This window comes from Haliotis rubra, unplaced genomic scaffold (genome assembly GCF_003918875.1).
Source record: "Haliotis rubra isolate DU_JTF1 unplaced genomic scaffold, ASM391887v1 Scf1211, whole genome shotgun sequence".
Lineage (NCBI taxonomy): Eukaryota > Metazoa > Mollusca > Gastropoda > Lepetellida > Haliotidae > Haliotis > Haliotis rubra.
In genome coordinates this window covers 118651-133227 of record NW_025765128.1, presented here as the reverse complement: position 1 = coordinate 133227, position 14577 = coordinate 118651, and the positions used below count along the sequence as shown (strand labels likewise).

General features: G+C 41.1%; 1 protein-coding gene across 1 annotated transcript; it reads left to right on the top strand.

Annotated features, from left to right (window-relative positions):
• Positions 1-3316: 3316 nt before the first annotated feature.
• On the top strand, positions 3317-7410 carry LOC124265393 (b(0,+)-type amino acid transporter 1-like). Its single transcript, XM_046700167.1, has 5 exons — positions 3317-3457; positions 4131-4234; positions 4884-4980; positions 5576-5725; positions 7366-7410. The coding sequence occupies exons 1-5, from the start codon at positions 3317-3319 to the stop codon at positions 7408-7410; spliced, it is 537 nt and encodes a 178-aa protein (XP_046556123.1).
• Positions 7411-14577: the final 7167 nt, after the last annotated feature.

The following is a 14577-nucleotide window of genomic DNA, read 5'->3' as shown; positions in this document are numbered from 1 at the left end:
CATCATCGGCGGTATAGTCAAGGTATGAGTAACAAGAATCGGTTATTTGTACCAAATATGGCATCATTTGTGTAAAACGTATGGACAGTGAAACCTGTGTCGGTGTTAGAGATGGTATTTCGATCCTATGGTGCCCCGTGCACCATGCTTGTGTCATGTAGCCGAAACAGATCGGTTGTTTACAACGTGACTAAACTGGTTCCACTGTTGTGGCACTACACGAGCTTAGCGCTAGTTTGTGTAGAGAGAAGTGAGTGAGTGTAGTTTTACGCCAAATTCAGCAATATTCCAGCTCTATGCCAGCTGTCTGTAAATAATCGAGTCTGGACCAGACAATCCAGTGATCAACAGCATGGGCATCGATCTACACTATTTGGATACAATAACATGTGTCAACCAAGTCAGCGAGCCTGGACACACTATCCCGTAGTCGCCGCTTACGACAAGCATGGGTTGCTGAAGATTAATTCTAACCCGAATCTTCACGGGTTGTAGAGAGAAGCCTAGTTAGATATATGACTTCGCTGATTTTGAAGCGTGCCAACACCTATATGCTTTCAGCACATCACTTAATGTGTCTAGGCGTCCAATTAAAGAACTAATGTTTTGTTTGTTTGTTTGTTTTAGTGCATGTTGTTTTACGCCGCATTCAGCAATGTTCTAGTTATACGATGGCGGTTAAAAGAGTCATACCAATGTACATGTTAGTACATGTACATTAGACTCGACTTAGCATGTAAGACAATACATGGTCATAGGATTGGGATAAATAGTTTGTTTGTAAGGTGGAATTGTCAACACTGAAATAGAGACATCCAGTGGACTGCACTATAGTATCTGGAAAACAGCTGAAGAGGGCTTGGCTTCCGGCTTGAAAGGGGATTGGCCACCAGTAAATTAATTGCCTCAAGCAGTGTTGAGTTTTACAAGCTCTCGTGATACGTTGTTAACCGCAGCAAGAACACCATTTACTCACCTGTATTATTCACCTTAAGGTTAGTTTTCCAGGTAACACGGCTGTTATAGCGACTGGTTTAACCGGCTCAACAACCTCGCCCTCAGTTATCGCCCTTGCCTTCTATGGTGCATTGTGGGCAAACGACGGATGGTAATTGCAATATTTAAATCAGTGACTGAAATGTATCGGAGTCAGTGAGTGTAGCCGCACTCAGCAATATTCCAGCTATATGGCGGCGGTCTGTAAATAATCGAATCTGGACCAGACAATCCAATGATCGGTATCCAATAATCAACAACATGAGCATCGATCTACGCAATTGGGATACGATGACATATGTCAGCGAACTTGACCACCCGATCCCGTTAGTCACCTCTTACGTTAAGCATTGGTAACTGGAGACCAATTCTAACCCGGACCTTCACGGACGAAAATGTATTGGAAGGTTGACCGGGGGTCTTCAACACAGGCCCTTGTGTCTTTGCGAGGATTAATTTTAAAAAATATGTATATTTAAGGTGACCCCTGTGTCGAAAGCTTCACAGTACTGAGTACAATACATAATGACCTTGCCATTATGTATTGTACTATGAAGTATTTTCAGTCGGGGGTCATCTATAAAAAAACAACAATGTTTATTAAATCTTTAATACAAAGACACGAGAGCCTGTGGTGTTCAGACCCCACCGACGTGTGTCCGAGATCACCCAGTGTATATTTCCACCGGTCTTAATAGAACAGAGACAGAATACCCTGCATACTCGAGGATGGATAATGTCCGGACTTGATTAATTACAGGAACTAGATATATACCGTTGTATTCCAAATATACCTGTAAAACAAACACACACACACACACACACACACACACACGTACACTTACCTACGTTGCACACTTGCCTCTTTATAAGCATAGAAAACTTTTGTACTTTTGGAAGTGTTAGAACTGTTTAAATTTATCGTGCATGACACAACTATCAAATAACACATGTACTTAAAAACGCTGCACTCACACTTGAACACAGTGATGCACTCATGAGAACGCTGTCAATTTATAGGTATATTTACCTGGTTACCTGTTCAAATAGCTCAGACCTTTTGTACTGCCGGAGCCGTTTACTGTGCCTGTAGATTATAAACTGCACAAACACCACTCGAAAATATTAAACTTAACACTATCAGTGTATGGCCCAGTCACCTATTCTCCGTTGTTTACATCGTCATAGATGATATTCCTGCTATATGCCGGGCTGTAATTAATCAAGTGTGGACCAGACAATCTAATATTTGACATCATGAGGTTCGATTCACACAGTTGGGATCTGATGACATCAAACCATTTAGTCACGTCCTAAGAGAAGCCTGGGCTGCTTAGCTTCTACGTTTTTAACCCAACTCATCACAGGAGCTGAAAACGACCCGAGATTCACTTCCGCAAAGACTAGCGAACATTCGTTGTGCCAGAAGTAGAGGATACTTTTCAGTTCACGAGTTTGAAAGAACAGATACCTTTCTTGTAAAACCTCAATTTACCTCTCATTAAACGTTCACAGGCTCCCAACAATATAAAATGGTGGGTACACGAGAGTGAGTCCATTCTATTTCTAGGGGTGGAACATATGCCCTAAATGTATAATTTCTAGGCAACAGTTGAAAAATTTAATAGTTTGTTTTGTGGTAAATACCCAGATTCTTCCAGATCTGGAGAATAACTCCAGAGAAAAAGGGCTCAACCTTAAGTCGAGAATGATTGAGCAAGTCCAGAATGACTTGGCAACACTAGACTGCCTCAGTTTTTGGCATTAAAATAATAATCTTTCAGGGCTTCTTTTGAATATTTTGATTTTTTTTGTAGATATATATATATATATTTTATAAGCAAAGATACCGACAGCCGAGAAAATACTCCAAAGTCCTTTTTTTGTGTGAAAATAAATAGACTGTCCGATGGTTCTCAGTAAATATATTGAATGCTCTGTGCCCCAACCCGTTAAATCAAATGGATGTTCCCTGTGATGTTAGTATGAATTATCTGTATCTGTATTTTTCAGGAACAATCTTAACTTTGTGACCGAGGAGATCAATGAGCCAAAGAAGTGAGTACTGTCACGCTGAACTCTTCGTGAGTTGACTCTATGACGTCATGTCCACCTTCACGGTCAGACAAAGCAAAGTGTAATCCCATACTAAGTCTTGATGGTGGCTTAACTGGAAGACAGAAAAGGTCCAACAAATCCTCATCATGATACATTGTTTGCGGTGTAATCATAAATCGCTAAACGGATATACAAAGTAGGAAGAAATTTAGCTTTAATGACTTTAATCAAATTTGCTAGGCCAGCTTAGTACCACTTAAAGATGCTTTGCTTGTGCAGAAACCTTCCTCGGGCCAACATCATCGGCGTCGTCCTCGTCACTGTCGTCTACGTCCTCACCAACATCTCCTACTTGGCCGTGCTGAGCACTCAGCAACTGTTAGACTCTGCGGCTGTGGCAGTGGTAAGTTTGGACTGCTCCTTATGCTCCGATAAATCTTGCCGCAAACTGGTTTGGTTTGGTCTGCTTTGTTCGTTGTTTAACGCCGCACTCAGCAATATTCCAACAGTATGGCGGCGGTCCGTAAATAATCGAGTCCGGACCAGACACTCCAGGTATCAAACTCATGATCTACGATCCACTCAAGTCGGCGCGCGCCTGACCACCCGATCTGTTAGTCGCCCCTTACGAGACGCATTTTATGTACGTTTCATATTTAGTTGTGCTATTCTTGTATTTTAATGACTAAAGGAAGAAAGAGTGGATTGATTGTCGGCGTTTTTCGATAGTAATGCTTGATGCTCGTGCTATTAACCATCGGTTTGAATATTACGCCCATGTTACCGTGGTCGAAGCGTTGCAGTCATATGACACTAGAATACAGCCCTTTTCCCAGTTCTCCGGGGAATGTAGTTTTAAGCGTCGTCGTTGTGGCTTTTTGATATGCTTCCACACATGTATGCTGACTATTTAGGTTGTATCTACTTGTGTATTTAGGTCTGTGAAATGCATCCAAGCTGTGTATATTAATGTATGTTGGGATATAACTTATCTTTCATTTTCGCTTTTTGGAACGTGTGTTTCTTCCTTTCAACGTGTGTCTACCATGTGTGTGACTTTTGACATTTCTTCTCAGACATGGGGTGATCTCATTCTTGGAGCCGCCGCCATCATCGTGCCTTTGTCAGTCATGATCTCAGCATTCGGGGCGGCAAACGGAACAGCCTTCAGTGGATCCAGGTAAGTCTTACTTCTTACTGCATTACTAATGAGGCGATTTGTATATCTGCTTCCTCGAACAGCATTAGTATCGATGGTGATGTATTTTTCGAAATGTCTTGCAGAAGAACATTTCTCTGGCACCAATAACCCATTGTTCCACACGGGTGTTTCTACGACTAGCAACGTAACAAAGAACTTTTAATTAAAAACAAACAACGAAATACTGTGAAGGACCTTTTTCGAACATTGTCAAATCCTAGAAATGGTCTTCAGCAACCCATACTTGTCGTAAGAGGCGACTAACGGGGTCGGGTGGTCAGGCTCGCTGACTTGGTTGATACGTGTCATCGTATCCCAGTTGCATTGGTCAATGTTCATGATGTCTCTCATTGTCCCAAACTGGACTTTACAGACCCCCCTAGTGCAGCGTTAGATATGTACCCTAAACACAGATCTTTGAACATCTGAGGCATTATCGAGTGGACACGATACTGGCGGGTAAAGTGCTAAGCCGTATATTTGTTTCTGTCATTGGAGAGCTGATCCTCACTTACCTGTCATGAGATAGGCGAGTCGGACTAAAATCAGCTTGCACATTATCGTACCCAGAGGTTTAGGTGTCTCCATAAGGTGGCGTAAAACAACACCCATTTTAATCTGTTGCTAGGGTGGTGTACGCCGCGGCCCGCGACTACAACCTGCCGGAAGTGTTGTCGTACATCCAGGTGAAGCAGCTCACGCCGATGCCGTTGATGTTATTTAAGGTACGTACAACGCCGTCTTGTTATTTCTCTTTTGAAGCTGGAAATGCAAGGCATTAGGTATATATAGCCAGGAGTATATAAAAATATGATTTTCATATTGTTTATTGCATGCAATAAAGACCAAGTACGAGTCTCATCGTAAAGAGAGTCCCCTCACATCGGGATTGCATCGCTACACCGGTTGCTGAATATTTTAACAAGGCAACGTTTAATATTTCTCACCATCGGAATACAATGTTCCCCAATGGGTCTTCATGCTATCAACCACTGCTGTATCTGTTCAAAGCCAATGTTACACCACACGCCTCTGCAATATTCAACCTACGGTACTAATGAGTGCATGATAATGGTTGTTCCTCGCTTTTAGGATTATTCCAGCAATATCACGGCGGGGGACACAAGAAATGGGCTTCACGCGTTGTACCCATGTGGAGAATCGAACCCGGGCCTTCGGCGAACGCTTTAACCACTAGGCTACCCCACCGTCCACGATCTATTAGATGTAGACGGACGTGTTGGCTACAGATATATCACATGTCGGAGAGCCGCAGAAGAACAATTGCAGCAATAATCAAAACTATTTATCCTTGTTCAGATCTTCATCTCCCTCCTCATGATCATCCCCGGTGACATCGGCAGCCTCATCGATTTCTTCAGCTTCACCGCCTGGGCGTTCTACGGCATGACCTTCCTCTCCCCTATCGTCCTCAGGTTCAGGATGAAGGGCGCACCAAGACCATATAAGGCAAACAGTCGACATGTGTATTCAAAATCACCGTGGCAATCTTTATGGTATGTGGGGTGATCTAATATCTCCAACTACGGGCAAAGTCATGTTGTCAATCACGCTCGCAGGCAAAACAAGGTGCTCCATCACGACCCTAACTAATGCAAGATGGACCAACACAATCCCAGGTAAAATAGGGTGGTCCAACACAATCCCGATAAATTAAGCTGGTCCAACACAATCCCGATAAATTAAGGTGGTCTAACACAATCCCGATAAATTAAGATGGTCCAACAAAATGCCGACAATTTAAGGTGGTCCAACAAAATCCCGATAAATTCAGGTCGTCCAACACAATCCCAGGAAAAGTAAGGTGGTCCAACAAAATCCCAGGAAAAGTAAGGTGGTCCAACAAAATCCCGATAAATAAAGGTAGTCCAACACAATCCCAAGAAATTAAGGTGGTCCAACAAAATCCCAGGAAAAGTAAGGTGGTCCAACACAATCCCGAGAAAGTAAGGTGGTCTAACACAATCCTTATAAATTAAGATGGTCCAACAAAATGCCGACAATTTAAGGTGGTCCAACAAAATCCCGATAAATTCAGGTCGTCCAACACAATCCCAGGAAAAGTAAGGTGGTTCAACACAATCCCTAGAAATTAAGGTGGTCCAACAAAATCCCAGGAGACGTACGGTGGTCCAACACAATCCCAGGAAAAGTAAGGTGGTCCAACACAATCCCTAGAAATTAAGATGGTCCAACGCAATCCCAAGAATTTACGGTGGTCCAACACAATCCCGAGAAATTAGGGTGGTCCAACACAATCCAAAGAAATTACGGTGGTCCAACACAATCCCAAGAAATTAAGGTGGTCCAACACAGTGCTAGGAAAATTAAGGTGGTCCAACACACTCCCGAGAACGTAAAGTGGTCCAACACAATCCCAGAGAAAGTAAGGTAATCAAACACAATCCTAGGGAAATGAAGGCGGCCCAGCACAATCCCAAGAAATTAAGGTAGTCCAATACAATCCCAGGAAAAAGTGGTCCAATACAATCCCAGGAAAAGGTGGTCCAACACAATCCCAGGGAAGGTAAGATCTTTCTTTCAAAGTGGAGACTGCATTTCGCTATGCATTGTTGCGCTCTTTAGACATGCCTGGAACCCTCTATTGTGTGGTTCGAATCCGGGTTTGGCCTGATTAATTTTCCTTCGTTTGTCAGTACAGAATCCGTTCCTGTGAGTTTTACCACCAAAGTGGCAGGGGTGGTATAGCTTAGCCGAGTGGTTAAAGCGTTCGTTCGTCATCCGAAGGCCCGGGTTCGATTCCTCATATGGGTGAAGACTATGTTTGGTGTCCCTCGCCGTGATATTGCAAGAATATTGCTAAAAGCGTCGTATTTCGATTCTCACTGACACAATATTTCACTGACAGATGTAGTTGCATCTAGAGTGATTGGCGTGTATGACAATCACAGTTGATTTCAAATGGCATTTCACTTAATAAGATACATACTTATTGTCTTGTTCGATGAGCTATGTTTCTCTAAGATTATACTTGTTTTTATTTCCGCAGGTCCAAATACGAGCGTAGAACCATACTCACTCACCCACTCGTTCTTTTGTCAGATTGTTCATGATTGTTTTCTCCGCAGGTCCCAATACCTATCCCCGTGATAATGTTCCTGGTGTCCATCTAACTTGTAATAGCCCCTATCGTGGACAATCCGCATATGGGGTTCCTGTATGCCTTCCTGTTTGTCATAATGGGCTTATCCTGTACTTCCCATTCGTACATTTCAACCTCAAGCTGTGGGGATGGGGTAAGTACGCTGGATAATATACACACTGCTATACACAGAAGCTTGGTGTTAATGGGAAAATATTCCCCTGGCGATTTTACAGGTGTATTCACGGCCAGTTTTTACTAGTGTGACCCGTGAAGATCCGGGTTAGAATTGATCTTCAGCAACCTATGCTTGTCTTAAGAGGCGACTAACGGGATCGGGTGGTCAGGCTCGCTGGCTTGGTTCACACATGTCATCGGTTCCCAATTGCACAGATTGTTGCTCATGATGTTGATCACTGGATTGTCTGGTCCAGACTCGATTATTTACAGATTGCCGCCATATAGCTGGAATATTGCTGAGTGCGGCGTAAAACTAAACTCACCCACTCTCTCACTCTTTACTAGTGTTACATACAATATACTTGGGACAACACTTTCTACAGATTACAGAATTCACAGAGATTACAGAGATTACAGATTCTAGTACCTTTCTTGGATCGAGTCCCAAACGGGATTCGAACCCACACTCTCAGAGTCATTCAGATAATCACGAGCACACAAAGTCAGTTCTTGCCTCTTGTAACAATGTTGGACCAATATTCGAGAAAAACAGTTAAAATGTTGACACAATGTAGTTGAAATGTAGTCACACTGTAGTCATACTGTATACAATTGTGATCACATTATGGTCAGTTTACAGACACAATGCGATGACAATGTAGTCACACTGTAGTCATACTGTATACAATTGTGATCACATTATGGTCAGTTTACAGACACAATGCGATGACAATGTAGTCACACTGTAGTCATACTGTATACAATTGTGATCACATTATGGTCAGTTTACAGACACAATGCGATGACAATGTAGTCACACTGTAGTCATACTGTATACAATTGTGATCACATTATGGTCAGTTTACAGACACAATGCGATGACAATGTAGTCACACTGTAGTCATACTGTATACAATTGTGATCACATTATGGTCAGTTTACAGACACAATGCGATGACAATGTAGTCACACTGTAGTCATACTGTATACAATTGTGATCACATTATGGTCAGTTTACAGACACAATGCGATGACAATGTAGTCACACTCTCTGCAATGGTTATTATCACGTTACGTCAGTACGTAGTCACACTGTTAAAATGCTGAATGTACTGTAGTTAAAATGTAACAATATAGTTCTAGTTTACTCACCAGGTAATCATTCTGTGGAAAATGTAGGCACAATGTAGTTAGATCTAGGTTGTCTTCAGCAATCCATGCTTGTCGTAAGAGGCCACAAACGGGATCGGGTGGTCAGACTCGCTGACACATGTCATCGTATCCAAATTGCGTAAATCGATTCTCATACTGTTGATCACTGGATTGTCTGGTTCAGACCCGATTATCTACAGTCGGCCGCCATATAGCTGGAATATTGCTGTGTGGGGCGTTAAATAACAACCAAAACACAATTTAGTTACACTGTAGCGATAAACCGCAGTATTTGTATAAATAGCAGTATTTGTGATCTATGTATACATATGTACACATTTTATGTTCAAAAATACGAATATGATTGAAAACATCTTTGTGTGTCATTCCAGATCGCATCACCATGTACTGCCAGCTGGTCTTTAACATAGTTCCGTCATCCGTAGAACCTGATGAATAATCAACCTTATAAACTGAAGGCTAATGTCTTGGAACACATGTCAGCTTCTGTATTTTGTGTTCCTCAAAGTAAATAAGTTGGCATCCATAAATTCTCGCCTTAATGAATGCTACTGTTGTGTCAGTATGTCCCACGGTCATCGCACATCGCAACGGCAAGATCAGGACAGAGGCAATATACAGCAAGATGGCGGCATCCGTGGGAGGTGCTGGGAACAGCTCCGTCTCTCACAACACCCCTTGCCAAGAACCTGTTTCCTACCACCGCTAAACTTCGATCTCTTTGTAAAGCAGTTTGTTGGGTGGGGACATCATCATGAGGCCAAACACTTGCTGTTTCTGCTTAAGCACACTCTTGGAATGGTCAGCGCTCATTTTGTAATTTCAACTGGACATGTAGTAGATCTTCCCAAGTTTCTTCATAAATCGTTGTATTGCGAACCTTTGTTTATCCGGACATTGTTAATACGGATAACTTCTCTTCAGGCGATTATATTACGGCCGAGAGCTCCTATGTGTATTTAATGTCCTGTGAATATGTTCCTCCAGTTATTCAACCTTTGCGTCGTTTGTCATAGTCTATGGTTGAAGCTGTGAATTCAGAATTGGATAGAATGTTGGATGATGACATTATAGAACAGGTTCATCGTGCTACACCTTGGGTATCTAACATTCATTGTGTACCAAAGCCCAATTCATCAGAGGGATAACGATGTGTTGTGATCTTCGCGAGGTGAACAAAGCAGTTGTTAGGGAGAGATTTCCAATTCCTATGATTGATGATACACTTCATGCTTTGAAATCGGCTAAGTACTATGCTAAGTTGGATTGTAAACGAGGGTTTTGGCAAATTGAACTTGCTGAAAATTCCAGAGACATTACCAGTTTTGTTACTCATAGAGGATGTTACAGATTCAAGAGATTACCATTTGGTTTGAACCCAGCATCAGAGGCTTATCAGAAAGCTATGACTTATGTTTTTCAAGGTAAAGAAGGTCTTGAGAAATACATTGATGACTTGATCTGTTATGCAGAAACAGACTACAATCTGACGTTGAATAAATCAAAGTGTAAACTTGGACTAACAGAGATTGAAGTGTTAGGAAATGTTGTATCACCTTCAGGAATTAAGCCTAATCCAAAGAAAGTACAAGCAGTAGAATAAGCTTCCCCACCAACGAATGTGTCAGAACGTGCAACTATCTCATGAAGTTTGTGCCTAATTTTGCAGAATTATGTGAGCCATTGAGAAAGTTTACTATAAAAAAAAAGTACTGTCGGAAATAGAAAAAAACTGTTTTTAGGCTGTTACTCTGTATCCCTAAAATTGACATAATTGCAAATAGCATATGTCGAAATAACCCACTTCGGCCTAACTGGGCATTCAATGGGATGCGTAATAGGATATCCAGAAAAGCATGTTTACTCGTAAAATCAGGCAAAACTGACATAGCTGCTGAAAACAATAGATCAGACTAAAGATGGCAATTAGGTTGCTCAGCCAGGTATGACGACGGACCGTCGACTCACCTGGCATGAAATGCACGTGCTGCCTACAGAAGGGGTCATCTCAAAGATATTTTGTGCTTTTTCATGTGTGTTGACTATGTCTCATCTACTGATTAACATCTTACGTGTCTTTCTTTCATAAAGTTTATGTTGAGATATGTAAGAGAGTATGATACCCGAAAACCATAGAAACGCATCGTAGTATATAGGTGGCATGACCACCCGAAGATCGACAGGACTGGATATTATTTGTAAATTGTTATGACGTGCCGTGTACCTCCCCAGTATAATTGCCTTAAATGATTATCTTATCTTAGCTGATATCTCTATCCCCAAGCCCGACCCCAGGTTTTGCTTTTGAGGCGACCCCTCCTATCTGTTTCTTTTTATAGTGACAGTGAGACTGCATGGTAGCTACATCCTTAATAGTTTCAGCATAAAAGTTATTATTATTTACGTCAGCTACCGTTTATAATGAATCTACGTCTAATTTCAAATTGGGCATTTAAAAAGTGTCCGTTGTAATACAATATCGTCGCACACTAATTTGCTTAAAGCCATGGTCTGTTCCAAATAAGTCTTTATGGACTTAGAAAAAACCCGCATTGCTCATTTCTGCACTAATTTCCCCTCAGTAAAGTCCTTTTTCTCCGTTTCCCTACCTTTCTACCACTGAGACTGTAGTTAGGCCTAACTTAGTTTTACAGATATTTCACACTTGCACATATCAACTACATAAATTGTAGAGATAAATGCGAAAATACAGGTTTTTCTATTTCCGTCAGTACTAGCTAGTATTCCGTGGAAATGGGATGCTCATGTTGAAACTGCATTCAATACTTGGAAGAAAGCTATTAGTAAAAGTGCTTCTTTAGCATACTATGATTTGAATGCTACTACAGTTCTCATCACTGATGCTAGTCCAGTTGGTCTTGGGTCTATATTGTTACAAGAACAGTCAAGTGGTCCCATGAAAGCGATAGCTTTTGCAAGTCGTTCTCTCACTGAAACAGAGAGGAGGTATTCACCGATTGAACGTGAAGTGTTAGGATGTGTTTGGTCAGTTGAACATTTTCACAAATATCTGTGGGGTAGGAAGTTTGTTTTGCAAACTGATCATCGTCCTTTGATTCATATGTTGACTCAACAGAAAACTGTACAGTTACCTCCACGCATTCAGAGATTTGCTTGGAAATTGCAAGGGTATGATTTTGACATTGTTCATTTTCCTGGAAAGAGTAATATTGCTGACTTTTTGTCTAGACAACCTTTGTCATCAATGAAATCTGAAAATGTTGCAGATCTTTATGTCAGGTCTGTGGTTGATACTTGTGTTTTGGATTTCAATTCAGTTTCACTGGATGAGTTGAAAGATGCTACTATGCATGATTCAGAGCTTGTAAAAGTAGGAAATTCAGTTGATTCTGGAATTTTGAATTGTGAAAGTGAATATTTTAGATCCAAGATGAACTCTCTATGTTTGAATCATTATTGTTGAGAGGAGAAAGAATAATTGTGCCAACTGTGTTGAGAAAGAAAATTCTGGACATTGCACATGAAACTCATCAAGGAATAGTCAGGACAAAACAGTTTCTACAAGCACGATTCTGCTGGCCGAAGATGTATTCAGATGTTGAACATTTAATCAATAACTGTACATCATGTGTATTGAATCAACCGCTACATAATGGTACTCCTTTACAACCTGTTGAACATGCGCCTGAAGTTTGTGTACGTAGCAAACATTGTGCGTGGAAAGTTAGAACCGACATTCAACAATGTGAGACATGTTATCTTGCATAAGAAACAGAGAGAAGACTGTTTCCAGATTGTTAATTGCAACACTGGAGTGATCACTGTCAGAAATGTGAAATATCTTAGACACGTCCCATGTATGGAAGGTTATTCAGAGATATAAGAAGACACCATCCAGGAACTGGTGCCTCGAGCTCCGAATATACATGTTACACTACCTGCTCCAGAGCAACCTAAACCTGTTGACGCTGGACATGGTGAGACAGAACATTCAGATGTTGGTCCAGAAGTACCAATGTTGAATGATCTTAAGGTTAGAGAACCACGACGTTCGCAGAGAATCAGAAAACAACCTGAACGATTTCACGACTATGTCTTGAAATGAACTTTGAACTGTCATCGACTATATCTGAATGACTGAAAGAATTGAGAACTGGTTTACTCTTAGATTTTCTGTATAATATGTGAGGGGAGGTGAAATTGGGTTTAACGTCGTGCTTGAGAATATTTCGCTCATATGACGACGTGCATGCATGGGTGTGTATGTGTATGTGCGGCTGCTTGTACTAGCCCAGACTTAAGCTGGTTTTATAGTGCTAGCCCACTGAGATACCATGCCGCAGTGAAGCATGAATACCCCACTCAGACACATTATACTGACTCCGAGCCGACCAGTCCTTGTTGTACCCATTAATGCCGAGCGCCAGGCAGGAACCAGCAAGTACCATATTTTAACGTCTTTTGGTATGACGCGGTCGGGGATCGAACCCGCGACCTTCCGCTGTCCGGGCGGACGCTCTAACCACTACACCGCGGAGGCGGTCTCTGTATAATATGTGGGTGTTGGGGTAGCCTAGTGATTAAAGCCTTGGCTCGTCACGCCGAAGACCCTGGTTCGATTCTCCACATGGGCACAATGTGTGAAACCGATTTCTGGTGTCCCCCGCCGTGATATTGCTGGAATATTGCTAAAAGCGGCGTAAAACTAAACTCAGTCAGTCAGTCAGTCAGTCAGTACAATATGTATATAATATATCAGGAAATCAATTCTTTGATATTGGGCTGGTGTTATTTTATATTGCATTATTTCGTAAATATCTTGTCATTGGTGAATTGAATGTTTGGTGTTATTTGATATTGCATTATTTCGTCAATATCTTGTCATTGGTGAATTGAATGAAAGTATGTTCACTGTATCAGGTATCTAGTAAGAGTAAACATATATATATATATTAATACAACATTTATTGATAAGTTATATAGTTTCATATTAACATTTTACAGTTGTTGAGAGAATGATCAGAACCAGCTCGTTAGTGAAGCGTGTGAATGATTAAACATGGGAGGAATGTAGCATAGTAATATTATACATCATGTGATGTAATGTGATGTGGTGCGTGGCGTACCGGATGCTCTGGCTTATCGTAAACACTTAGTTGTGTTGTCTCTCCTCCTGGGAACAGCAAGTATTGCAGTGAAGGACCCATAGAACACTACAGTACATAACAAGGTGTACAGCTGGCTATCGATACAGATCATAGAGTTCGATCATTGTTAACTAAATATCAATCGATTACTTTGAACTTTGACAAAAAAACAGAAATATCTCAACGAAATGAATATATTTCACATCACTGGTGAGTGGTGACATATTTTTGCATGGATTATTAACAAAACAGCGTTCTGAACATAATTTAGAAGCAGACATGAATAAAGTCCCAATTTTGTAAATCGTGTGAGGAAATTAAAACTTGTTTTCTATCACAGAAGTTAATGTACGAAATTATCGAGAAAACAATTTCCATATCGGTAATTAGAAATAATGTTTCTTATCGACGTTATTTCCTATTATCGATGATTTAAGCCAGTCTTATTAAGGTGTGATGTTATTCTCTGAGGATCATAAGTATCACTGACGTGTATCTATAATGCATCACCACAATGAAAAATCCGAATATTAATCATTTGCGAGGTGTATACAGCCTTTGGTTAAATTTCAGATCCGTGCAAGTTAACGCTTGTTAAGACAAGAAAGCATATCTATGTGTCTGAGTTTTCGGATCGTGACACAATTTCATCGTATTGTTGGTAATTTAAACTATAAGTTGGATGAGAATGAATGGATTTAATAGAAACAGACATT

Excerpts from the sequence above, each read along its gene's own strand:
- LOC124265393 (XM_046700167.1), top strand. The coding sequence starts at position 3,317 with ATGCTTTGCTTGTGCAGAAACCTTCCTCGGGCCAACATCATCGGCGTC. Across the intron at positions 3,458-4,130 it reads ACTCTGCGGCTGTGGCAGTG|ACATGGGGTGATCTCATTCT; the intron begins GTAAGTTTGGAC and ends ATTTCTTCTCAG. Across the intron at positions 4,235-4,883 it reads ACAGCCTTCAGTGGATCCAG|GGTGGTGTACGCCGCGGCCC; the intron begins GTAAGTCTTACT and ends ATCTGTTGCTAG.